Source organism: Gossypium hirsutum, chromosome D03 (assembly GCF_007990345.1).
Source record: "Gossypium hirsutum isolate 1008001.06 chromosome D03, Gossypium_hirsutum_v2.1, whole genome shotgun sequence".
Lineage (NCBI taxonomy): Eukaryota > Viridiplantae > Streptophyta > Magnoliopsida > Malvales > Malvaceae > Gossypium > Gossypium hirsutum.
In genome coordinates this window covers 49,901,065-49,928,306 of record NC_053439.1, presented here as the reverse complement: position 1 = coordinate 49,928,306, position 27,242 = coordinate 49,901,065, and the positions used below count along the sequence as shown (strand labels likewise).

The following is a 27,242-nucleotide window of genomic DNA, read 5'->3' as shown; positions in this document are numbered from 1 at the left end:
TAATATTTAACAAGTGTATATATTTTTTCATTTATTAATATTTTATCTATAGGTAACTTAACATTTTCAATGTTTACATTATAATATTATATAAGCTATAGATTTAGTTTTTATGTGTTATAAATTGTATAATATAAAAAAATAGAATAATATAATAGGGTGAGTATTTGGTGCACTGATAATGTATTTTTTTATTCCACAAGCATCTTTAAAAAATTGACATATGTCATTTTTTTTAAATATATAATTTTTAATATTTTATTATATCTTTATAAAACACTTGTCAACTGGAGACTAAAAACCTCATTGGTAATGTACCAAAATTTTTTCTAATATAATACACTATAAATTTAGAAAATAAATTAAACTCAGGCTCAAGCCTTGAATGTTTGAGCTCAAGTTCAATAAATATTTTAAATAAATTTATTTCTTCAAGCCTATTTTTCGGGCATAATATTTTTGTCCAAATACTTTCAAATTTTAAACAAATCTTCGAGCCTAAAATAATCTTACTGTCGAACAAGTCTACCAACTAAATAAGATCAAAGGTAGAATAATGGAAGCTTGGAGCAATACCTAATTATTTAATGAAGTTTCGTTTACTTCTGGTTAGTATGTGGATCAACTTGATGGAATAAATAGGAATTCTTTGAGGAAGCTCGGAAGATCGAAGAAAAATCCACCTTCAAAATTGGGATACTTAAACCAAACCAAAAATTGAAAGGGGACTTGGACAGGTTCCTCAATCAAGCCCAAATCATGAAGCTAGCTTGGAGGATCATCTAGGAAAGAGGCAAGCTCTAGGTCTCAGTGAGAGAATGCCGCTTTATTAAAAAAAGGCCTGAGATGGCAGGTGCAAAATGGTAAGATGACTGGAATGGGCTAGGTCCTCCCCAGTCATTGGTTTCTTTAGGTATCCTTTGCTTTGCAATGGAGTGAACTTTAGTGTTCCGTTAATATTCTGCTCAGCTTCTCTAGCAATTGTAGAGACCACATTTTTGGGAATCTCAATAGCAAGGAATGGTGTTTAAGTCCAAAAATCCCTTGGCTCTTGCTTTGTGGAAACTATGGCTAATGGAAATACTATTGTTTTTTTATTTTTATAGAACCTCCTTAAGAAATAGGATTATGGGCAAAACATGAGAGAAATTTTGACATTCTCCATCGTTTGTTCTAGTGAAATGAAGTACCCCTGAATGTGATTAGTGGAAAATAAACACGAATGGGTCTTCGATAGGTAATCTAAGTAAAGTAGGGGTTGAATTTATTATTGGTACAGACTGTTTTCAACATACCTCGCATGCTACAAGTGTTGAAGATGAGTTATGGAAGTAACTCAACTGGCCGTGAATAAGTGGATGGTAGTTCTATGATTAACCTAATCTGTAATGTGATTTTGTGCCATGGGCTCCTCTAGCGGATGGCTACATTACTGTTTGTACTAAACCTACTGATAATAGTTGTTTAATGCAATGTATCTTAATTATCAAACCATTTAACAGTTGTCCCTATCTGTTTATTGAATTAAACCTGCACAACAACAGAGCATCTGTACTGTGCTGACAAAATGTAAAAAACTCGTGTATCCTTTTATTGTTTATAGTTAATGTGACACAGAGACATCAAAATTCTCTTACATCATCACATTCAGCCAACAAACATTATATTTTGGTATACTTAAAAAACATAATCCCAAAATCAGTGCTTTGTCGTCTCGGATTAATTACTCGTCAGAATACACATTATTTCAATTAAGACATCACTTATATCCCCTGCACTTGGAAATTTATTTCCAGATTAATTATTGATTCATAAAAATTTAATTAACATTTAACGAGATAAGAATAATCTCATCAACAATTATACCCAATTCCTTAGGCATCTTATTTCAAAAATGTATCTTTATAATGATAGACTAAACCTGAAATTCTTTGAATGAAATGATTTTTTTCCAAATTTAATTTTTTTTATTCGTAGAAATATTAATTTTCTTATCAGTTGATCAAATCAAGAAGCAAAAAACACTTAGGGCTGTTAGCTGATTTCAACGTCGCTATTTGATTGACCATCAAGTTTTTTTTAAAATCGATTAAAAGATAAACTGAAAACATATACTTCAGGCACTTAATTGGAAAACTGAGTATACTCTCGGCCTAATATTAATGAATTTGAATATAATTTTAAACAACGGACAAAGCTAAATACGAAATCTTAAAACCAAATTTCTCAACAACTTCATTTTTTTTTTCACTAAACTAGCACTTGATGAATAAAACCAGTGAGATGGCTGACCTTGAACTACGATAACCTCCCCTCACCTAAAACTTTTCCTTGTATATATATTAAGGCAACTGTGAAATTGCACTGTTGGTCCCCACAAACCTAGCATTGGCAATTGTTACATTATTTAGGTCAATCTCTTCTAGTTTCAAATTCAACAATAAAGGCACTTTTTTTAACTTTACAAAGTGACCCCCACTCAAGGAACAACACACTAGAAGCTCGAAACTAGAGCCATGCCGCTCAACAAAGCTGTGGGTGGGAAAGTTTGGGCTTTTTTTTTTGACCTTTACAGTCAAAACAACCCAAAAAAGGGTTCTTTATCTCAGGGTTAACCTGAAAACAACATAGGATCCCAAAGTTTCCGCCTAGGCTCAAACGTAATAATCTACCATGTAACAGCATCCTAGAAGGAAAAGACCTGAGTCACATTCAAGACTGTAGCTATGTTATTTAAGGTTAAATTACTTAGTGGGTCCTTGTACTTTATACAATGACTAAATTGCTTCTTTTTATAGTAGATGGAGTCATTTCCTCTTAGCATAGGGACCCGACGGTGGAATAAATACAGTTTTTGAATCTTTTGAAGCAACAAGCAGGGAACTGCTATTGTGGTAAAAATTAAAAAATTGCAAAAAGGATAATGAATTATTGACACTGCAACTGTAGTTACATAAAAGCAGGATCTCATAAAAGAAAGCTGAACCAAAAATTTAATCCCTACCATCAGGACTGATATCTGCCTTTCTCTTCTTTTCTGTTTTTTTTTTTTCTTCTCTAGTTTTCCTGATATTTATCTAACTTAACATCATTTGAAATTCAAACCAATTTCGAAAACCCAGTAGTTTTCACCTTAAACAAGATTTGTCAAAAAGGATCCAAGGCCTGATCTTACCTTTAACATGCTGCTTTCCTAGGATAAACCAACAATGGTATCACAAGGTGCCTTAGATTGGATTATAACCCGAGCTCCTGAAGCAAGCCTGTTGAGGGAAATTACGAGTTTGTCAAACAATACGAAACAATAAATACCATTCGTAAGAATAATTCCCGATCATCTGTCTTGAAAATTCTAATGGAGGAGTTATATACTTAACTTTCTTCAATTTTGATCACCTGCTCCTCTTCTCTGAATGAATCCAACCTTTTCGAGTGCTTTTTATTAACAGGCTCAGTGAGTCTTCTACTGTCACCAGTGGATATCCCATCAGAGGAGTTTCTTGGTTTTTCAGAGATAGGAGATCTCATGGACTCACATCTTGGCTGCTTGCTTAGCGAAACCTTGATAGAGCGGGGGATGCATTTTGAATGACCTGAATTCATCTCTTCTTTGTCTTCAGCTGATTCCAACTCCTTACGAGCCCTACAATTCAACTTTGTTTCATGGGTTTAGCATGAGCTACAAAAGAAATGCAGCTGAAGCAACATTATACATATACATGTAGGTGAATCTTTATATATGAGGCATCCTATATGGACAGAAAGAAGGATCTTGTTGACATAAGAGAGACCTAAAGCAGAAAACAATGAAGTTGATGCATGGACTTCACCACATTCATGGGGCCCTAGACTCTAATATATAAGATCTAATCTGAAGCAATTGGGTTAAGTCTTATTGTGCCAAGCTCATAGTTATTTTGAACTATGTCCCCCTTCCCCTAATCTAGGACCTGTGTGATCACAACTGTAAACAAGTATAACCGCATTTCAGAATTCCTTGCTATTTCCATTAAGAGTTACTGCATTCATTTAATGTCTAATAAACAGATTAAAACACAAACTCACCTATCATCATTATATGAAGAAGAACGTTTCAGAGTGGTATGCCCTTCTCCTTCTTTGAGCATCTTCGTCTCAATCAAGCTACCACTGAAATATTCTTTGTCTTCCAATCTCAGGCCCATCAACCTCGGATTCTCGGATAAGCAATCAAGCTCACCCAACATGATTGAAGTAGAGAACAATGGTGAAGAAAATTTTGAATGGGAAAACCTAGGCCTGTAGGTTGGAACAAGGCCAAAACTATGGTCTTTCACAGATATCGAACCACATGAGATTAACTGCATCAACATGCTTGTTGCCTTGAGCCTAGCATTTGTTGGCATTCGAATATCTTCCTCCTCAAGAATCCTAAAACTATTGATTTTACTAGCATCCGCTCGGATTAGAGATTCCAATGTTTCAGGTTTCCCTCCTGTAGATGATGCACTAGAAGTGGATGGTGGAGAAACTGGATTCCTGCATATCTCGGGATTATCTTTTACACAAGCGTTAGGGACCAGGTTTTGGAAATTCTCATTGCATTCGGGTTCTAAAGACCCATCATCAGTCGAAACACCCCTTGTACAAGTTTCTCGTGACTTAGGTCTGTCTGTGTTTTCCTCAGTCTGTGTTGAAGCATCAGCTAACCCATCATTCTTACAAACCTTATACTCGGTCAAACTAAGTGAACAGCCCCAGGAAGAATTCTTTCCATATCTAGACTCTGGCGACGCACCAGATGACCCAGGAGTTGGACGGTTAACCGGAGAAGAGAGCTCATCATCCTGAGAATGCTTCGTTCTCTTCCCAATCAAACTGGAAGAAGATGAAGAATCATCTTGGCTTCTAGAAGAAGACGGTGGTTCAGGCAACTGCTTCAGATTTTGCAATCTACTGCTATTCGCAACTGGACTAAAACGATCTGAACACAAAAATTAACTAGCTTTAAAGCTTTAGCCTTACATTTCCTTTTTGTCCCCCTTATGAAATCTAATAAAAGTATATCACAAAATTATATTAACCCGAGTTAGATTCTTTGAATAATTCGGAGCCTTTGAGAACGTATTCATTTCCATGGGCCGGAAGAATTAAATCATCTTCAGAAAGATCATGCCATACAAATCCATTCCTATAGCTCCTGCAACAATTAATACTCCAAAAACTAAGGAACCAAAAAAAACAGGATTTATCTCTATTAATTTCCCGGGGTTTCTCAGCAATCAAACAGCATTTAATTTTTTTGAAAGTCTACTTTTAAAAATCTTTTAGTACCTTTTGCAAGACCAAGAATACAAGGAAGCCATCCCTCTGCCTCTAAGATTATTAAGCCTTTCAATCACATCTACACAGCACAATAAATCAAGAAAAAATGTATAGAAAAGGAAATTAAAAGAACAAATTTGAAAGTTTTAAATTAAAATTACCCCTCAAATAAAGTCCATCAGGAGAAGAGAGAGGAACTTCAATGAAATGAGGATGCTCGAGCTGGCGATTCCTACAGAGATAATAAACAACCGGAACTTTCCGATTATGCTGATAGTACTTAGGCGATTTCTCAGTCCAAACTTTAGCTCTCTCCGGACTCACTTGCCTATATTTCTTCATCCTCGTCTCCATCTCCGATCCAAACATGGGTTCCAAATAGCTTCAAACCTCTAAATCAAAATGAAAAAAAAAAGAGTCATCGAGTCTCGCTCTTCTGTTAGCAAATCAGATCCGTGAAGCGAATCAACCAAGCAAAAAAGAAGGAAGGGTTTAAAACAATGAAAAAAAGGGGGTGAGAGAGTTGGGTTGTTGTAAAGGAAAGAGGAAGAGAATGAAATGATACGGGGTTTCTTCTTTTATTACGGAGGGAAAGCGACAGAGGGGAGAAGGGGGAGGGGAATTAATGCCAAAATTGGTTGTTTGGATGGTAGTGAGAGAAAGTGAAGAAAGAAAAGAAGAAGGAAAAAGGGTGGTGGGGAACTCCGGGGGAAGACAGGGTTTCTTTGGCTGTTTTCGACTGTGATTTGGCAGTTTTGACTGAGAAAGCTTTTGGCTTTGTTCGATCAATCAACTAAGCAAAGCAGCCTCCATTTTATACCGATGTTTTTCAAAAGTAGGTTTTTAACAGCGATGACATGAATAAAGAAGAAGAACTTAGACATCTCCTTGTCTGTTAGATTAAGTTTGGATATATTTTGGTATTAGTTGATTGGTACAGAGGAGAAAGTAAATTCTTTATTAAATGTAAAAGAATATGTAGAAGAACATGAATTAGAGTGTGCTGGTGCTATTTATGGTTTAGTTATTATATTATAATAAAATTGTTTAATTCTTTTTTTAAATTTAATCCCTAAAATGATGTTATTATATAGATTTCTTTTTTAAATATCGCAATTTCTTTATATTTTTCATTACATATATTTAAAATTTTTCAAGTGGTGATCTTAAAGTACCACAGTATTACACATTGAAAAAAATCCAAGTTTAGAAACTAAATTGAAAAAAGTGTTAGATTATAGACTCATAAAAATCAAGGATCAAGTTTAAAAATTTACCACACCCAAGGGCTACCACGATAATTTATCCTTTTCATATATTCTTTTAAATACTAACGAGGTTTCACTATAAACTACAGCATGGAATTGGAGGTTTAAATGCAAAGATGATGACATTGACATGACACGACATAAAGAATTCCTTGTTATGAAGGGTACTAATGTGACCACTCCTACATCTTACCCCCCTTCTGTTCATCTGTCCAATGGTCGGTTGGTTTATTTTGCACTCTCCTATTTTTAATATTCACCTCCATTTTTTATGCCTAAAAATGGGTTTAAAATTTAGTTCCAAGCCTAATTCAGATAAAAATGTTAAAATTAGAGTTCGATTTGGTCCTCGTATTAATTTTTTTATAATATTATTTTTATATAAAAATAAATTTTAAAAAAAAATAATACATCAAATGTATTAAAAGCATCAAAAATAAATATTTTCCGACAAATTAAAAATAAATTTAAAAATAATATTTATATTTAAATAACACTAAAATAAGTATAACTTAACAAGCAAAAGTTTCTAAAATAATAGTAAAACTAATAATAAAACAATAATTATATAATACCTAAACAACAGTAACACAATAGTAATAATATAATAGCGAAATGACAGCAAAACACAATAATAATTTTTTTTTAAATTCGAGCCAAAACTGGACTAAAAAAATATTATCGACCCATTTAAAAAACTGACCTATTTTTTGAGTTTTTATTTTTTTATAAACTAGCAAATATTTGAACCGAGCCAATAGACTGAACCATTACAGATATACGTGGATGGGTATAAAAGAGGTCAAATAATAGCTAAAGTCTTGAGATCACGAAGGACCCCTAGGTTTTCTAATCAGAGAAACAATATTTAAATGAAATTATCACATAGTAATATATTAAAGTCTTTGTCCACCCAAAACTATATAATGTTATGATTGAGAAATTATAGTGACCTTATCTCGTTGGTGAGGGTCATAAATAAAAACTACTCCACTTGCACCATCCATCACATGCCCTCAATTCTACTTTGACATTGACCTATTGATAACAAATAATATAAGTCTATGCGCATAAGATTATTTTTGTAAGATAAACATTAATTTTATTTTGATACATAAAATTTAATTTAGTGTAATTATATACATGAAATTTTATTTTTTATTCAATTGTACACATTTTAAAATATGTATATATACATTTATTTTCGTATTGAATTAATATAATAGTTTGTTATACAATATATCAATGTAAAATTATGCTAATTTGATTGTATTGTTAATAAATTCTAAAATTTTAGTCAAATCAACATTTAATGTATAAAATCACATAAAATTAAAGTTTATATATAACATTGCACGTTGGATCAAAATTCATGTATAATTTTAATATTTGTCTCTTTTTTGCTAACGAGGTTTTGATATTGTTGATAAAAGTAGAGATTTTTAAAATTATTTTGATTTAAATTTCACTCAGATTCTGAATATAGTTAATTCATATAAATATATATATAAATTTAGGGGAAATAAAAATTAAAAAACCTCTAATTTAATGCATTTACCATTTATTCAATTATTAGGATGAATTAGAGCTTCGATATATAACCTTTTTTAAGTTTATAATATACTATTTCCTCTCTTTTTTTTTCATATAATGTAATTTATATCATATAAAAATTAAGTATATTATATTATAATATGAATATTAAAAGACATAAAGTAAAATTTTAATAAAGAAAAAAATATCATTTGTACAATAATAAAAATATATAAAATTACCATATATTAAATATAAATATTTAAAAAACATGCTTGAGTTGACCATTTATAAATATAGATATGTTTTGACAAAATTTTAAATCTATATTTTAAGCTAAACCAAACTTAAACAATTATATATAATATAGTTTGATCCAAACCTAATCTGTGTAAACACCTTTACACAATACTCGGTAGAGCTTTATCCATGTATGGTATTAGAACATCTAATGCTTACATAAAGCTTGACCTGATCTAGAACACGGATTTCAAAAAAATTTTCTAATTACTAATATATTTTTAAATGATTAACTAGATTTGTTTTAAGTCAAATCATATTATCACTATTTTTTTTTAAATCATGCTAATTTTAATTAATATCCAATAATTTATTATGTTTTTTCCTTAAATTTTAAACATTTGCACCATATTTTTTATGCTAAAAGATTTTAAAAGTCATTCAACTTTTCCAAAAAAATCAATTAATGTTTTCTTTTGTACTCAATTGAGCCATTCAACGTTAAAATTACAATTAATTAAGTCATTTGACCGTTAAAGTTAACGATTAACCATTATAGAACAACAACAACCGTTTTTCAGGTGTTTTTGCCATGTGGAATATTAGGGTTGCGCCACACAGTGAAAACTAATATTTTATATTAAAAATCACAAAACATTAAAAATGTATAAAATTGTGGGAAAATTATATTAAATATAAATTTATAAAAATTTATAAATAAAAAATATTATATAGTTCTTAAAAATAATTAAAAATTGCAAAAAAATATATTAAAATTTTAAAAAATACATAACTTGTAAAATATAAAATTTGTAAAAATTATGATTTTTTAAATACAGAAAATTATAAAAATATAAAAATTAATGAAATTTTAAAAATACTATAAGAAGCATGAAAATTATAAAATAAATTAAAATATAAGAAAAATATAAAAAATAAACTTTTTTTTTTCATTTGCATACTAACCATCGTTAACACTACAATACCTCTTAAAAATTATGAAATTTTTATTTGATCATTGAAGCTATTTGTTGCGCTCATCCACCTCGGACTTCTCCAAAACTTGTACCCCTTTGTCCATTGTCAATGATAAGAGGGTGTTTTGAGATGTAAACTAAGGTAGAGAAATGAGTTAAAAAAGGCAAATGACAATCGAGACTATTTGTATATAAAATTGTAAACATGTTTTATATTTTAATACTTTATTATATTCTAATATTTTATTGCAATTTCATTTCATTTATATATATTTTTGATTTTTTTTAAATATTTTGTAGTGAACTTTTTGTAATATTTTATAATGACCTATATTTTATTTATAATTCTTTTACAATTTTCTATACATTTAATAATTTTCTATATTTTTAACATTTTTCATATATATTTTTATATTTTATATTTTTATCATGTTAATAATTTTTAATACTTTTCTCCAATTTTTTATATATGTTTTCATTTTAAATAAATTTTGTAGTTTTCTATATAATTATATATTTTTTGCACTTTATTTTTTCTTATATTTTTTTATAATTTTTAAAATGTTTTTAATAATTTTTATATATTGTATGAATTTTTATAATTTTAATTAATTTTTAATAATTTCAAATATAAAAATACAAATTTTCACCATAGGGCACAATCCTAGCATACCACATGACGAAAACATCCAGAAAAAGATGCGGTTTCAATACTTTGTAATGATTGACCATTAACTTTAACAGTCAAAGGGTTTAATTTGATTATAATTTTAACCTGTCACAATTGAGTGAGAAAAATACAAATGCTGAATTGATTTTTTTAGAAAATTTCAACGACTTTTAAGACTATTAACCTGATTTTTAAATGTCTAAATTATAGTATTATGTGTTCTTATAAAATTATTTTTTTATTTGGTATAAATTGCATAATATACAAAAATAAAACAATATATTACATAATTAAAAAAACAAATTGGACTGGGCTGAAATATTAGATGTTCAGAGAGGTAACCTCAAACCCCGAACATGAACCGTAAAATAGACATGAAGTATATATATAAAAAAAAAGAAGCAAATGAAGTAATACCAAAATTTAAGCACAACTTTTATTTTAAAGTAGCTTTGATATTTTGAATTTAGGTGTTGTTTGATAAACTAAAAAAATTAAGGGTGGGTTTGGATGGATAATTGGGCGCGGCGCGGTGCGGTGCTTTTAGTTTACTTTTTGTCTCACGCTACAGTATCACTACAGTATCTAATCTCACCGCCACCGTTGTTTTTACACTAACCGCAGGTAAACACATCGCCCATCCAAACTCACCTAAGTATTAAATTTTTAGTACCAAACTTTATAAGTACTAATTTTATATTAAAAAGTTGTTTGATATATTAGTAAAATTAAGTATTAGACATAATTATATTGTTTGATGAAATTAATATTATTTTTTAATATTTATTTTCTTAAATTTAGTCCTATTAATATTAATATATTATTTTATCTAGTGTAATTTATCATAAAAATAAATATAACAAATTGGATAACCTTTTTAACCAAAAAAAAGAAGAAGAGATAATTTATTTTTTAATAAAATCAACTTAATAATGATTTATCAAACGTACCCTTAATATTTTTATAAACTTGGGGTTAGGGGCTAAGATAGAGGCTGGTAATGGCTTCGGCTCACTCAAAATGAAAAAATAAAATCTATATAATCTCTTTAAAATTGATAATATTACAAATTAATATAATAATAAAATTATATTTCAACCCTTAAAAAATTATTATTTATTTTTCGCCTTCACTTCACATTTTCTTAAGGCGATGTACTACTAACAAGGGTAAAGATTTATTTTTGATAGCTCAAGTATTATAAATACAGTACAAAGTAAAGTATAATATAATTACAATTCTAAGTGTATAAATTAGAATTAAAGTAGAATAGTCGATTAAGTTTTAACTTGATTAATATCAACATTATTATTAGTGTCGGAGGAGATGAATTCGAATATTTTGTTGAGAATATAAACAAAACCCTAGCATAAGAAACAGACATAATAAATCCACAATCTAAGGGTATGTTTGGTTCAATGTAGTGGAATAGAGTTGTAATTAAATAGAGCTGTAATCAGTAATTCAATTTTTTGGTTGAATGGAATGGAATAGAACTGTAATAGTATTATTGTGTTTGTAGATTATATATTATTTTTATAGTACTATATACTATAATTTTTTAATTCATATAATAATTATATTTAGAATTTCATTAAATTATATATTATTTTATTAACTTATATTTAATAATAATTTTGTTAAAATATGGTTAAATTATTTATTATTTAATAACAATAACAATAACAATAATCATCTACCTAAAAAAAAATTACTAAGGGATAAACACAAATCTGACTTGATGTACAAGAGTTCTTAAAAAAGCTTCAAGTAAATAAGATTAGACAACATAATGGAAAGTTTACTAGCAAAAACTAAGTTGCTCTTGGACTTATCATTTTTCTTGAATTACCCATACACTCGACATATATCTGGACATGAGCATGGGGATATGGCCATCCAAAGCTTGAATTTCATTACAAAAGGTCATATTCTAACAGCATGCATGGAATTTGCATGCCACATAGTTCACTCAACAACTAACAATTGGCCCATCGAGCTTAGTACGAGTAAACTGACCAACATGGATACTAAACCCTAACCGCCTAGCAAATCCATCGTAAAATGTCCTGCCTGCATCCTCCGACTCAAATTTCATCCCCACACATGGCTTACCTCCCACACCTCCATCATCATTCGGATTAACAACCAGATCTATTCCAGTCGAATTTTCTATTAAATTCCAATTACTACCACCACCCTTACTAGACTCAATGTCCGATGAGTAAATATTGAGTCATGACATGTTCGTTAATGTGTTCTAGGAGAACTGTTCTAACTGAAACATTTGAGATATTCTTGAACCTCAAGTTTAGTGATGGATGCGGTTGCCTTAACACTTGAATTGAAATTCCTTTTAATTTTCAGGTGCGCAGCTATTTTTATTGCTTATTTATGCTAATAATTTCAACTCTGGATTCTGACGGATTTGCAACTTTGCACTGTGCAGGATTCAATCGAAGGTTTTAAACTCGACAAGAATGCCACATTGGAAAAGATGAGAGATGCAGCAATTGAATATTCGAAACGCGGGCAGAATGCAGTGGTGGAGAGGAAAACCGTATTAGTCCCTAAAAGTGAGACCATAATTCATGCAATTGTTACGAATGTTAAAACATTTGACTACCAATTAAGAAATAGTGATATGAAGCCAATAAAAGAAGGTTTGAATGGTTTGAAAACAACTCGGAAGCGGGAAACGAGACTGTAGAGACTAGAGAGACAAAAGTGTTGGTATATGAGGTAAAATTGGATTAGATGGAGTGTGTTATGTATATGTATATGGGACTGAGTGAATTTTGATAGGTATTAGCACTCGGGTCTCTAAAAGCCAGCATGGTTAGTGTAACATTATCACCCAGTTTTATAGGGACAATATTTTGGATATTATCTCCAACGTTTTTAAGGCCCGACTCTATGTATTTCCCACATTAACTTATGGCGTAAATTTTAAGCATAATCCATATGTTATTGTATAACCATAGATACAACCCTCAATCTTTACCATTTTGGTTAGTTTAGCCTGAAACATTTCCTTTTTATTTATTCTTCAATTCTATTTAGATTTTACCAGAAAACAATTTCACATTTTTTCTTTTTTAATCTTCCTAGGTTAATATTTTACTATACCTCTATAGAACACTTGTCAATCTTTTGACTCTATTTGTGGAGTCTAAAAGTGTAGCATTTAATTGTTTAAAGCACCATTTTCCAAATTTAATAAAATTCATCAAATTTTCTTCATAATAAAATTGAAGAAAAAAAAATGAGATTCCTCCTCAGAATTGAAGAGAAAAAGGACGAAAATTAAACCTATAATTTGCCCCAGATGAAACAAAGAGTTTGATGAATTCGTGGTGAAATCAGGTTTAGTAAGAGGGAATGGTTTAAATACCAAAAAATTTGAAATCAAATTGAATTATTGTTATAATTGGTGCGGTTTTGATGTTGAAGAAGAGGATGAGTTAAATGTTTCAAATTTTATTAATAAGAAATTAAAGTAGATTATATATTATTTTATAGTATTATATACTATGATTTTTTAATTCATATATTAATAATTATATTAAGAATTTTATTAAATTATATTTAATAATAATTTTCTTAAAATATGGTTAAACTATTTATTATTTTTAATAATAATCTTATTAAAATTTAATAATAATAACAATAATCATCTACCTAGAAAAAATTCTGCTAAATGTATTCTAGTCATTTTAGTTTTTTTCATTATACTATTACAATATCATTTCATTTGACCAAATACAAGAATACTATTACAGTTTTATTCCATTCCATTCAATTACAGTTCTATTTTATTACGATGAACCAAACGTACCCTGAATTCCTATTATAAGAGTTGAGGGAATAGGGACGGAACAACAATTCTGCGGAATCACCTAAACGGTAAACCACACAAGTGTGTAGATGTAGCGCACAAAATAGGGACGGAATGGAATAGCAATTCCATCTAACCAAACATGCTGTAAATACCAAATCCACAGTGGATAGAATAGGATAGATGGTAGCGCTGTGATAGAGGTAAAATGGAGGGGAATTCCATTTCCATATAAAAAGTTTGATTGCACTTCCCGCCATTTCTCTAAATCATCTTTCAAAGCTTTCCCAGCACTTTTCTCTATCCGATTCTATTTTGTGTGTGTGTGTGTTTTGTTTCATTTCATTCCAATTGAATGCTAACGTTTCGCCCATCCCATCTTTTCCGCTGTACTTTTTGTATTACTCGTCCTCTCACCCCTCTCCTTCCTCCCTCTTCCTCCCATTTCCTTCCTTCCAACTCGCCTTTCTTTCGCCCCAAACCCCTCTCTCTTTCTTCCTTAAACCCTCACTCCAACATGTCCACTCGCCCCTCCGCCTTCGATGCTTTAATGTCTAATGCTCGCCGTTTAGCCGGTAAGAAGAGCTCTTCCTCTTCTTCGCCCACCAAGAAACGCAAATCCCTCGATTCGTCGCCCACCGAAAACCCTAAAACCGTCGGCTCCACTGAAGTCAAGCACGACCCAGAGGTTTCTACTGATGGAATCGGAAAGCCCATTAACGATTCCGCAAAACCCAATTTATATGAGGCGAAGAAACCCCCGGATTCGAAGAAGGTGAAGGTGGGGAGCGCCTCCGAGAGAAACGTGGAGATGAAAGGGAAAATTCGGTTGTTGAAGAAGAAGCCGGCGGATTTTGATCCCAATATGGTGGCGTGTTGGGAGAAAGGAGAGAGGGTGCCGTTTTTGTTTCTGAGCCTGGCGTTTGATTTGATATCCAATGAGACGGGTCGGATTGTGATAACGGATATTGTTTGCAATATGTTGAGGACTGTTATTGCTACCACGCCGGATGATTTGGTGGCGACGGTTTACTTGGCAGCAAATAAGGTTGCTCCGGCGCATGAGGGGTTAGAGCTGGGAATCGGTGATGCATCCATTATCAAGGCCCTAGCTGAGGCCTGTGGGAGGACTGAATCACAGGTTAAGAGTCAGTACAAGGTACAGTTTTTTTTTAAAATTTATTTTTTACTCTTTAACTTGGGGGTTGATTAAAACTTGTTAACATTTTAGTTTGGTATATAATTGTATTCCTTACTTTTTGACAGGATAAAGGAGACCTGGGCCTTGTTGCTCAGGCTAGCCGTTCATCTCAATCAATGATGCGCAAGCCTGATCCATTGACTGTTATCAAAGTGTTTGACACGTTTCGGCTAATTGCTAAGGTTCACCACCTTCTTCCCCAAATTAAATTATTTTTATATAAAGGGATGCTTTTCGCTCCAATAAGTGATATCTTAGTGTGATCCATCCATGGTTAAAATGCGTATTTAGTTGTCTCCTGTTCAATGAATGCTGGATGTGCGCATCTTTATTAAATGTTGGATTTTTTGGTGCTGACATAATTCTTCATTTGGTATATACAGTACATGGATTAGTAGGTCAACCATTTCCAGTATTACATTGTTAATGCACTTATAATTCTTGGGGGGCATTCTGCAGTACATCAGTGCTCAATATGTGGGGACGAGAATGCATTAGTTATTCATTATTGTTGGTGAATATTTATACACTCAATTAACTGGTTTTAGCTTTTTTGGTCAACTTATACAGGAATCTGGAAAGGATAGTCAGGAGAAGAAAAAGAATCGTATCAAATCACTTCTTGTTGCTGCAACTGACTGTGAACCTCAGTATTTGATTCGTCTGCTTCAGGTTGTCACTAGGAAAGCAATTTAGTACTGTTTTATACTTTGTTCCTTGATGTTAAGGTCTCTTGGGTTCATCACGCAGACAAAGCTGCGGATTGGATTTTCAGAGCAGACTCTGTTAGCTGCATTAGGACAGGCTGCTGTATATAATGAACAACATTCTAAACCACCTCCAAATGTTCAGTCTCCTTTAGAGGAGGTAAGTAAATTCTACAGATGTAGAAATTCAATCTGGTACTTTTTCATGAATCACCTGTGCGACAGTCTTTCAGCTCAACACATCATGCATTTTGTAGTTTATTAATAAGAAATACATTATAAGATTCCATAAAGCCTTTGAGAGCACGTGCCTTAGATGTACATGGAGTAATAAGTCATCAAATTTAGAGGTGGGGAAAATTTCTGGTACCTGAAATGTGCAGCTTGTAGTGCTCTGATATTTCATCAGTGTTGTTGGGAGGTAGGCTGTTTGTCAGGGCTTGCTAGATATAGAGATCAAATCTGGTTAAGACCTTTGTAAACTGATGGTGGTGAAGGTTTAAATGAAATTGACTGGTGAAAGAATTCAACATCTCTTAAGGCCTGGAAATGGTTGAAAATTTGAAAGTTGAGTTTCATTTCACTGTAGTTGTACTTTTTACCTTAAATTACTTCCTGATAGCTTATTTATTGTATAGCTTCCTGTTGAGGATTCACCTTTTGCTCTTCCATATTGATTTTTGACTAGTGCACTTCTATTTATTTTTGGTGGTCTCATGCAGGCTGCTAAGATTGTCAAACAAGTTTTTTCTATCCTTCCAGTCTATGATAAAATAGTCCCAGCACTCTTGACTGGTGGTGTATGGGATCTGCCTAAGAGTTGTGGCTTTACACCGGGTGTTCCTGTTGGACCTATGCTAGCAAAACCAACCAAAGGTGTTGCTGAAATCATAAATAAATTCCAGGACATTGACTTCATATGTGAATATAAGTATGATGGAGAGCGTGCGCAGGTAATGGAATTTAAGGTGCTACTTCATTTCATTTGTTTCTGTTAGTGCAAATACATCATGTGAAAAAAGAAAAAAAAATTCTATGTGCCTTATGTAGATACACTATATGGAGAATGGTTCAGTTGAGATATACAGTCGAAATGCTGAGTGTAACACTGGAAAGTTTCCTGATGTTGTTGCTGCAATTTCTAGGTAGACCTCTATCTTTATGGTGACTTGTTCTGTTGATGCGTGCTATTTATTTTTTGTGAATGCGTTCAATAAAGGTTACCTTCACCTCCCCTCCACCAAGCAAAGCATACTGGTCAAAACTTCTCTTCTGAGAGTTTCCTTACAATGCCTGTCAGAAAAGTTTCTAGTTAATTGAAACCCAGCTTTTACCACCTAATATTTAAGTTTTTTTTTCTACATCTTTTATCCTGGTTTGACTGTTTTTAAATGTATTAGCAACGAGAATTTGTAGCAATGGTTGTAAGTTATAGGCATTTGTTCCATCTGCTATTGTTAAGTTGGTGTTCACTAATGCAAGTCTTGTTACTTCTCATTTGTAAAATAATGTGACTTGGTAGAATTATATTGAGAAAAGCTAATGAAAACTTCACAACTAGCATTGAGTTTTATGTGGAAATTATATATTGACATTAGATGTTAAGAGTCCTAATAAGGGCTTGACAATAGAGATAAGCACACATTTCATATACATTATTGTCCCTTAAAGCTCTTTTGCTTGCTTGATGCTTGCCAAAAACTTTGTTGTATGCGACTGCTTCTGCAATGTTGTTTTACTGACTAAAATTACTTTCTTGTGTAGATTTAAGAAGTCCTCTGTAAAATCATTTGTTTTGGATTGTGAGCTTGTTGCTTATGATCGTGTTCAAAAGAAAATATTACCCTTTCAGGTAACACGTTGCATACTTTGCATTAGAATTTATGCTGGTTCTATTTTATGTACAAATTTGTTTGTCTTGGGAAATACCATTTATGTATTAGTTGGCTGATCTCTTGACAATCAAAATGCATACAAACAGTGGAGAACATTTGTTGCTCTAAAGTTTCATTAAGTTAGAAAACTCATTTGTTTGTCACGAGATTCAAAATCTCATCATAATATATGAATATTATTTAGAATCAAGACTTGTTTGCACTAAGCTTTACCAATGCAATGGGTGTATCGTTCTGTATGGTTGACTACATAAAATGCAACGCATGAGGAATTAAATTTCGACTTCATTCAGTTACTATCTAGCATTTTGGTATTAACAAATTTCTGAAATGTTTGGATTACTTTAGTGTTGCAGTGATGGCCATATTTTTTCACTGTTAATCATTTGCTAATTCATTTTTGGATGTTTTGGAATGTTCACTGAGCTGGTCTAAACCCATGGTCTCTTAGGTTGATATGGTTGGCGGTGTCTTTTTTGGTATGCAGATCCTTATTACAAGAGCACGGAAAAATGTGGTAGTGAGTGAAATTAAAGTTGATGTGTGCATATTCGCTTTTGACATCTTATACCTTAACGGGCAACCACTTCTTCATGAGCAACTTAAAGTTCGTAAGGAGGTATGCATTATACTTTTATGGTTCTGGAATTTTTCTTAATAAAATTTTTTGTCAGAGTTTATTAAGTGTACGAATGGCAAACCCCCCCCCCCCCCGAATCTGACGGGTTTTGACCCTGCCTGATTCGTTAGGGTCGGATTTTTTTTGAAAAATCGGGTTCGGGGCAGGTTGGGTCGGGCGAAATTAGAAAAAAAAATCGGGTCGGGGTCAGGTTTGAGGTAAATCCGCCCCACTTTGCCCCGGAATATTTACAAAAATGCCTCTAATATATATACATATATTAACTTTTAGCTTTCAATAAATAAATACATAACTAAAAAAATTAAATATATCAAGTTTTAAGTGTAAACTTAAAAAATTCATCTTATTTTATTCAAAATAAAAAAAAGACAATTAAAAAAAATGTAATCTTATTTGCTTCAAAATAAAAAAAATAATTAAATTAAATTCAGGGCGGGGCAGACTTGGGTCTCCTATTAAATTTCTTTCGTGGTGGATCTTTTTTAAAAAAGTCGGGGTTGGGTCTGGTCAGGGTTGATTGATCAGGTTTTGAGTCGGGGTTGGGGTGGGCAAAATCTGCCCTGCCCTGTTGCCATCCCTAATTAAGTGATTGTATCACTACAATGTAATTTGATATACAGCTTAATTATCATCTTTATCTCAACTGCGAAATTTCAATAGTATTAGTATTAAAAAGAGTCCTTTGAAGATTTGTGTTATGTGAAAAGGAGACAATATTGTGCTGCATGGCTAAGTAATTGATTTGGAGTGTTATTTGTGTTTAGAAGTGCTCATTCACTGCATATCATATGGCTTATTCAGCTCACTAGGATCTTATTCCATTTGCCCTTTGCAGAGGCTTTATGATTCATTTGAGGAAGAACCTGGGTTTTTTCAATTTGCAACAGCCTTAACATCAAATGATCTTGAGGAGATTCAAACATTCCTTAATTCTGCTGTTTCTTCAAGGTGTTTGTTTATTTCTTCCAGAAACTTTTAGCATGCAGTTAGAATGAGCCCAACAAGTATTGTAAAAAGATCAGAGAAATAAATTTATTTTTTCCATAAAGTATTTTGGGTTTCTATGGTGCTAATTAGTCTTAGTTTTCAGTTGTGAGGGTTTAATTATCAAAACATTGGATAGAGATGCTACATATGAGCCATCGAAGCGGTCACTCAACTGGCTAAAATTGAAGAAAGACTACATGGAAAGGTAAGGTGTCAGAAATTTTTACTTGTGGCCAATTACAATCAGGTGTTATTTTGCTCATGTGTAACTTTTATGTTCCTTTTTGTTCCATGCAGTATTGGCGACACATTAGATCTAGTACCTATTGCTGCTTTCCATGGCCGTGGGAAACGAACTGGTATTCATTTCTCTTTATTTATTATATCAGATGACCAGAGCTCACATAGAGTTTATTTTCTGTTAATTCTGTCAGCTTTCATCTTAACTCTTTATGTGTTTCTGCCCTTGGCTCATTTGTGTTGATGGTGCCATTATGTTTATCCTTAGGCTTCTATGGTGCTTTTCTCTTGGCATGTTATGATGAAAATAATGAAGAATTCCAGAGTATCTGTAAAATAGGTTAGTGAAATTTGAATTGCTACGATTCAACATTTTCATTGTCTTTCCAGCTGATTGTCTTCATTTTCCTTCTATTTGATGATCTATAGGTACTGGATTTTCTGAAGCAGAGCTTGAGGAACGTTCTGCCAGTCTCCGCTCTAAAGTGATTCCTGAACCAAAGGTTTGTCTCTTGATATTATCTTCTGTTGTAAGAAAGGAAATAATGGGCAAATAGGGTTAATTTTTCATAAACATACAAGTTCTAATGTTCTTGTTGATTACAGTCGTACTATCGTTGTTCTGAGATGATGAAGCCAGATGTATGGTTTGAGACTACAGAGGTAAAATTACACTTCTTTGAGCATCTTTGGTTGTTTGTAAATTTGTTAATTGCATGTCCCTTGATGTCTATGTTCCTGTAATGCACAAAACTGTTCGGGGTGTCCAAACAGTCTGGTTAATGACTGAACGAACTACCATTAACTGAGTAAATTGAAGTTTTAAAACTCTTAACTGTTAACTGAACTGGATTTTTTTTGAAAATAATTAACCAAACTGGATTAGCTTAGGTTAAAATAACACAATGACAATCGGCAACTCTAAATTAAAAACATAATATTTCTATTTTTATTTTAATTAAATTTGTACCAAAAAAATTAATTAAATTCATAATATATATTTGCTTTGGCCCATTATATCAGATTTTATTGGGTCCATTGAATTTACGTATATTGGGCTTATATATAATATACAATATTATTATTAATTTCAGTTAATTGGTTAATTAACTGCTTTCAAATTGAATTAAAAGAGAACCAAACTTTCACAAAACTTTTAAGACCGAACTAAATTTGACATTCAACTGATTAACCGATTGGTTAATTTGGTTTTAATCAAATCTTGCACGCCCCTAATCAAAATAGTTAAGGATCGGTTTGATTGTGACTTTTGAGTGTGCTGATTGCCACAGCTTCAGTTAGAAGTGCACGCAAACCTATTCCATGGTAGGGTTAGGAGTAGTGGGATATTTGTGCCCTTTTTCCAATCTGATGGTCAAAGCACCATTCCTATACATGTCATATGACATTAACAATGGCAATTAGCCCTAGTTTTCTTGATCAGGGCACTTGCAACACATGTCATATGTTACAGTTTTTACTCCACGTTCTCCATTTATCCTGTCTGCCAATGTCCATGGCGTGTAGGGATTTTGTGGTGTGCACTTTTATTCTTCAAGGATCCCTTATTCCAATCTGATGGTCAAAGCACCATTCCTATACATGTCATATGACATTAACAATGGCAATTAGCCCTAGTTTTCTTGATCAGGGCACTTGCAACTCATGTCATATGTTACATTTTTTACTCCACGTTCTCCATTTATCCTGTCTGCCGATGTCCAAGGCTTGTAGGGATTTTGTGGAGTGCACTTTTATTCTTCAAGGATCCCTTATTCCAATCTGATGGTCAAAGCACCATTCCTATACGTGTCATATGACATTAACAATGGCAATTAGCCCTAGTTTTCTTGATCAGGGCACTTGCAACACATGTCATATGTTACATTTTTTACTCCACGTTCTCCATTTATCCTGTCTGCCAATGTCCATGGCTTGTAGGGATTTTGTGGAGTGCACTTTTATTCTTCAAGGATCCATTTATTTTTGCCATTTGAAATAATTATGAACTGAATTTGTAGCAACTGTTGTAAATGCTTTTCTCATTCTGCGTGCTTGTTTCTATTTGTTGAAATCTTGGTTGCTGAATATTACTATAAAATTTATCAATAGAATGGTTTTGTGGACTCAATTGAGATGGATTGAGAATTGTAATCCAAGTTTTTTGTTTCTATATCTATTGTAAAATGTCCTAGGTCTGCTAATCTTCCTTTGCATTCAATATTATTGATTATGTACCTTAGGCTATTGCTATTCATGTTTTCAGTAGTTTCTTCATTTTTTAAATCTCTTTGTTTGTTTAATTTGTTGCAGGTTTGGGAGGTAAAAGCTGCAGACTTGACCATTAGCCCTGTTCATCGTGCTGCTATTGGGATTGTGGATCCTGATAAGGTGCGACAAAAGTTGTCACATGTAGAAGCCTTTCAATTTTATTTATTTATTTTAATTCACTTTTCAATTTCCTGCATGTATTATTTGATAACTGAAAATCTGGGGTTGACTAATTAGTTTGGATCCTGCAATTTTCTTTTTTCTCTAAGTTTTATCAGATACTAAAATACTGAACTCATCTAATTCCTTGTAATTCTTGGTAAAAGGGCATATCTCTCCGATTTCCACGTTTAGTTCGTGTTCGAGAAGATAAGACACCAGAGCAAGCTTCATCATCTGAGCAGGTGAAGAACAAAAAACTTATGTTAATTTGCCCACATGATTTATGGAGGAGGAGCAACTATATTTGTGTGTGTATGCTTCACTTATTCTTTTTTGTTTTTCTTAATTACTTTTCTTGAATATTTGCAGGTTGCTGAGATGTATAATGCTCAAAAACACAATCAAACCAATAACGAAGACGATGGTGAGGATGATTGAGGAATTCTGATAAGCGTCGCAACATTTTTCCTCCCTGAGTAGGTGAATAACATTTTATCTTGCGTGCAAATGGGACTGATAGTTATCCAATTTCTAGACTTTGCAATGTAAATACAAACACTCCTTTTCTCTGTTGCAATCAAGAAGCTTCCTCTTGCTAGATGGAGTAATTTTTTTACCAATTTTATCAAAAGCTGAAAGCTGTCGATTTTATCATTCAACTTGCTGCCTATATTGAAAATCATGTTGGAATTGTTTGGTTAGTATTGCTTTTGATTTGTTCATTGTATTGGTCTTGATCCCCCTTACTGGGTAGATAATGTCTGCGCCGAATTGGGTCAAGCCTGGAATTTCGGTGGGAATTATTGAAGGCTTAAGACTCGGTCTCTTGATGCAAACTAACAGGGCATAGGTCTAGAGCCAAAATTTTGTTCTAGGCTTGTGCTTTTCTTCTTATTTCTGAGCTGTTATAATCATTGTAGACTGTAGTTTCTACGAGTGGCGGGACCTAGAAGCCAAGTATCTCTAGTCATATCAGGGTGCCACTCATTGGAGGTGGGCTTGAGTCTTCAGTCAAGTAAACCATGCTAGCTTCTTCATTTCCTAGTCACTGCTGTATGAACTGGACAATTCCATCAGGTTCTTTTTCGATTTTCTGCCTAATTTTTTCAAGCAAAGTCTTGCATGAACTGCACTTGGATGCTGCAATCTTTGTTTTTCAGTTAGAAATTTCCTTGAAATTTGAAAAATTCATGGCTGCTCCTGTTTTTTTTACTGCTTGAGTTCTACAATATTTCCAGTTTCCTTGCACCTAATCATGGCATAGCTTGGAAGAGCAAAGTTAGCCCACAATTCGTTATCCATGTTTATACTTAAACCAGTTGGGGATGTCTCAGAAAAATTTCGGAAAAGTAAGAAAATGGAAATGTCATTATCTAGATGCTCTCTACTTGCACAATGGGCTTGACCTATGTTTGAGGCCTTGCCGAATTTTGATGTAACGGGTAAAAGGGAGAGTAGGGTCATGGGTAGTATGGATTTTGATAATTGCAGATATTTAATTTGTTTTTTTTTATAATGAATTTGAATATTTTAATTACTATACGAATAGGATTTAGGATGGATGTGGATATTAGTGCATGGATATTTATTATATCTAAATTCTCTTTACTCTTGTTGATAATGGATTCGGATTCAAATGTCAAGGGTAGGGAGGCCATTTCGAGGTTTGGGGTGTATACAAAATAAGATTTGGGATAAGCAAAAAATCATCCATCATGTTGATAAGAAATTCATTCATAATTTGATGTTAATACTTTTAGGGATCATGGATTTAGATGCAGGTATGTAAAGCAATCATTTGGATGGATTTGGAATTGAATGTGACAGATTCAATTCATTTGCATGGAGGGAGATTGGTGGTTTAGTTATGAGCATATATATTGGTTAAGAGTAGAAACGAAGTTGGTTGGGTTGTCACCAATGAAACCCATCCAATCCCTTCAATTTTGTCAAATGTGAATACAAGCTACCCCATTGTAACACCTGCCCCTTAGCATTGACTAAGCATCCCAACAATGGAGAATACAAAACGAGTTTCTTTTCCTTTCACTTTGTTAAAAGAATTTCACTAAAATTTCCTAATTTTAAGTGGCTTACACTACAAAGTCCCTTTTTTTAGTCATGTACATGAAAAACTTATATTTACCCATTGTTTACCATTTAGATTTGATGACCCTTATGGCTTCATTTCCAAAATGTATTAACTTGAACTAGAAATAATTGAAATTAGTTTACATTCAAATAACAAATAACTTGAATTTGAAGTGATTTAAAAAACCCGAATGATAAACTCCACCTTAAATCTAGAATGAATTAAAAACAAAAAGGACTCAAAAATTTGGGTATGGTTTCATTGAATTTTTTCATTAGCAAAAGAACGTGTCCCTTATCTTTGTATGGTGAAGGCAACATGGAAATAGAAATCTCACTGATTATTATTAATACAATAATATTAGAATTAATGAATGAGAGCATCATTTGGAGAAACATTACTTTACACCTACATATAAAATAATCATACTGAACAACAACAACAATCATCGGTGAGGCCATTAGCGGATCTTGATTCCGATTTGCGGGATCCACTAATCCGACTAGCAATCAAACAATCCCTCTTAGATCCTTCTTGGTTGTTGGCCATACCCATCTTCCCATTTCAACTACTCCACACCCAATATTTCTGCCCTTTTAACATCTTTTTTGTTTCGTTTTCGGTGTTCAATAGTCACATTAGATTCCAGTTAAGTTAAATTATATCTTTAGATGAAGAATAAGACTCTCATAACTTAATTTCTTCATCCACGAGACTTGAATTGAATCCATACATAAGAAGTATTAAACTCTTAACCATTTCGTCCACAATTTCCACATACTAATCACAAACCTTAGTAAAAGAGAATGGTAGCTAAATGTTATCATACTACTAGTAATTTTTACTTTCCACATCAGTTTTGGAGAAATCAAAGCTCCCTTTCACATCAATGGAGCAAAAAAGAAGAAGAAGAAAATGTGAAGAAAAAATGGTTTTTTTTGGGGGGGGGGGTAAGATAAGGACAAATATCTTTACCGGGAAACATTGGCAAAAAGCCAAGGAAATGAAAGCTCTCCAAAGGGTAATTAGGAAAATGGATAGTTGTTTCTCCAAAGCAATCCTTTGTACAAAAATGCTTCATCAGTCACCATAAACTAGTATTATGTAGACTATTCTTTTGTTTGCAGTCAATGGAGAACTATTCTTTGGTACTTGGTCTCTGTAGGAGAATCAGAGCCTTCCAATAGAATCCTTTTTCTGTTAACTTTACCACAGGCGTTTAGGGTGGTGAAGGAGTCTTGGTGGAGCCGATGTGGTGGTGGTGGTGGTGGTGAAGGGATGGTCACAGGTGGGATGTCAAAGGAATCAAGTGGTGGTGGTGGGTGTCTCCATTGAGGCAACGGTCCAGCTAAAAGAAGGGTTTGCAAAAGTGGACCAGCTTTCATCACTGCCTGCAAAAGCTTTCCCTTTTCAGGCAATGGCCTATCAGGCACCAGCTCTATGGTTGCTTGTGGTCCTTGTTGAATTGGGTCAACAACAGGGGATGAAACAATACTTTCCTCACAATCAGATGATGAGAAGCCATTGTTGGAATCAATCCCTCTTCTGGGTTCATCTTCAATGCTGGAAACCTGTCGGTGTTGGTGGTGATGATGCACTAGTTTCTCAAGGAAAAGCTTTTGGTATTTCTCCTTGGCTTCATCTCTCTCTTTCATAGCCTTGCTTAGCAACTCCTTGAGTTCAAGTACTTGATCATCTCTCTTTCTAAGCTCCTCTTGAACTAGGATCTTTGTTTGTTCAAGCTCCATAGTAGTACATAAAAGTGAATGCTTAAGCTCTTCCATTGTCTGCAATCATTAAAAACAACCCCCAAATTGTTCATCATCAAGCCAAAAGGGTAAACACTAATGAGTTAAAAACAAACAAGAAATGGGGGCATTAATTACCTTAGCTTGACAAAAATAAGCCCAGCTAAAAGGGGAACCATGCTGAGCATCCATGGTCTCAGAGTTGGAAACACCCAAAACAAGTGAACTTAGAATTGATTTGTTCCTATTCCAGAATTGGAGAAAGAGAAACAAAAGGTGGGGTTTATCAGTGGTTTCTTCTGAGTCTTATAAGAAGGGGACTTGCACTAGCAATAGCAATAGCAACAGTAACTAATGTTTTTCTTTTTATCTTTTTGGTCAAATTATGTCAAAATAATGGTTTTTGTCCCTCTTTTATATTCAACTCCACAATTTTATCTACACACTTTAATTAGGTATATTTTAGTTATTATTATTATTATATTAGTAGTGATTCAACTATGATTTTTTCCTTTTTTAATCACCAAACTATTTGTAATTTTCTTTTTTGTCATCCAACTATAAAAAGTTACAAATAATCACTTAACTATTCAATTTTGTCTTTTTTGGTCACTCAACTATCTTGCATTTTTGAGAGTTTTCAGGGATGGCGCCAAGGGACGGGGGGCCTGGCAGGGTCCTTGGCCCCCCTACAATGACAAGTCATTTTAGTCACTTAAAGAATTTTAAATTATAAGTTAGTTTATTGGGCAAAATACACTTTGCCCACCCAAGATGAAAAAAATTCAGCTTAATCCCTTTAAAACTCTAAAATAACATGCATATACAAAGGTAAAATTGTATTTTGATCCGTTTAGAATTTTATAATTAATTTTGGCCCCCAAAGATAAACTTTTGGCTTTGTCCTTAGGAGTTTCCATTTTTACTATGACAAAAAAAGAGAAAATTGAATAGTTGAGTGACTATTTTATAACTTTTCATAATTATGACCAAAAAAGAAAAAAATCATAATTAGGTGACCTCTATCATAATTTACCCTTTAAAAAATACATATCGAGTTTGAGTTGGATTTTTAAAAATTTAAAAAATAAAAAATTAGTGAAAAGAATCTTTAATAATAGAAAATTTAATGGTGTTAGTGATTTGGATGAGGTGGGAAGTTAAAAAAAAAATTTTGGGGTCAGAATTAAGTTTCTATATTTTTATGTGAGTTAAAATACAAATTTAAAATTTTATTAACTTATATCTTTATAATTTTTAAAGGATAAAATTAAAATTTTATAAACGATTAAAATACAGTTTTAATTTTTACTAAATAAAAAATTTATAAAACTTTAAAAGCCAAAAATAGAATTTTATATTTTAGGAGGGAGCCGGGCCCTGCGAACTCCCTGGCGCTGCCCCTGATTTGGATTAAAATATAATATCGACAATTATACGAATAAATTATATCAAATTAAAATATAAAA

At 32.6% G+C, this 27,242-nt stretch overlaps 3 protein-coding genes across 6 annotated transcripts; 1 reads left to right on the top strand and 2 right to left on the bottom strand.

Annotated features, from left to right (window-relative positions):
• Positions 1-2,909: 2,909 nt before the first annotated feature.
• Positions 2,910-6,243, bottom strand: LOC121215582 (protein SOSEKI 2). The gene is made up of 6 exons (XM_041090406.1): positions 5,466-6,243; positions 5,314-5,383; positions 5,064-5,179; positions 4,066-4,963; positions 3,377-3,643; positions 2,910-3,263 (listed from the first exon to the last, which is right to left on the bottom strand). The coding sequence occupies exons 1-6, from the start codon at positions 5,671-5,673 to the stop codon at positions 3,194-3,196; spliced, it is 1,629 nt and encodes a 542-aa protein (XP_040946340.1). The 5' UTR covers positions 5,674-6,243; the 3' UTR covers positions 2,910-3,193.
• A 7,792-nt stretch (positions 6,244-14,035) lies between these two features.
• LOC107927137 (DNA ligase 1) lies at positions 14,036-23,554 on the top strand. 4 transcript variants are annotated; one of them, XR_001692384.2, is made up of 19 exons: positions 14,041-14,989; positions 15,097-15,213; positions 15,602-15,703; positions 15,782-15,898; positions 16,461-16,691; positions 16,789-16,883; positions 17,503-17,590; positions 18,121-18,252; positions 19,109-19,221; positions 19,364-19,465; positions 19,558-19,619; positions 19,769-19,840; positions 19,930-20,003; positions 20,107-20,163; positions 21,814-21,891; positions 22,098-22,175; positions 22,303-22,413; positions 22,854-23,010; positions 23,172-23,554. XR_001692384.2 is itself a non-coding variant. In XM_016858143.2 (18 exons), the coding sequence occupies exons 1-17, from the start codon at positions 14,186-14,188 to the stop codon at positions 22,369-22,371; spliced, it is 2,391 nt and encodes a 796-aa protein (XP_016713632.2). In that variant the 5' UTR covers positions 14,036-14,185; the 3' UTR covers positions 22,372-22,413; positions 22,854-23,554. The 4 variants fall into 4 exon arrangements, 3 of the variants coding, with proteins under 3 accessions (XP_016713632.2, XP_016713631.2, XP_040946339.1); XM_016858143.2 differs by having other exon boundaries at positions 14,036-14,989; positions 22,854-23,554; XM_016858142.2 differs by lacking the exons at positions 22,854-23,010; positions 23,172-23,554 and having other exon boundaries at positions 14,036-14,989; positions 22,303-22,592.
• Positions 23,555-24,759: 1,205 nt separating this feature from the next.
• Positions 24,760-26,161, bottom strand: LOC107927051 (arp2/3 complex-activating protein rickA). Its single transcript, XM_016858021.2, has 2 exons — positions 25,912-26,161; positions 24,760-25,812 (listed from the first exon to the last, which is right to left on the bottom strand). The coding sequence occupies exons 1-2, from the start codon at positions 25,963-25,965 to the stop codon at positions 25,153-25,155; spliced, it is 714 nt and encodes a 237-aa protein (XP_016713510.1). The 5' UTR covers positions 25,966-26,161; the 3' UTR covers positions 24,760-25,152.
• Positions 26,162-27,242: the final 1,081 nt, after the last annotated feature.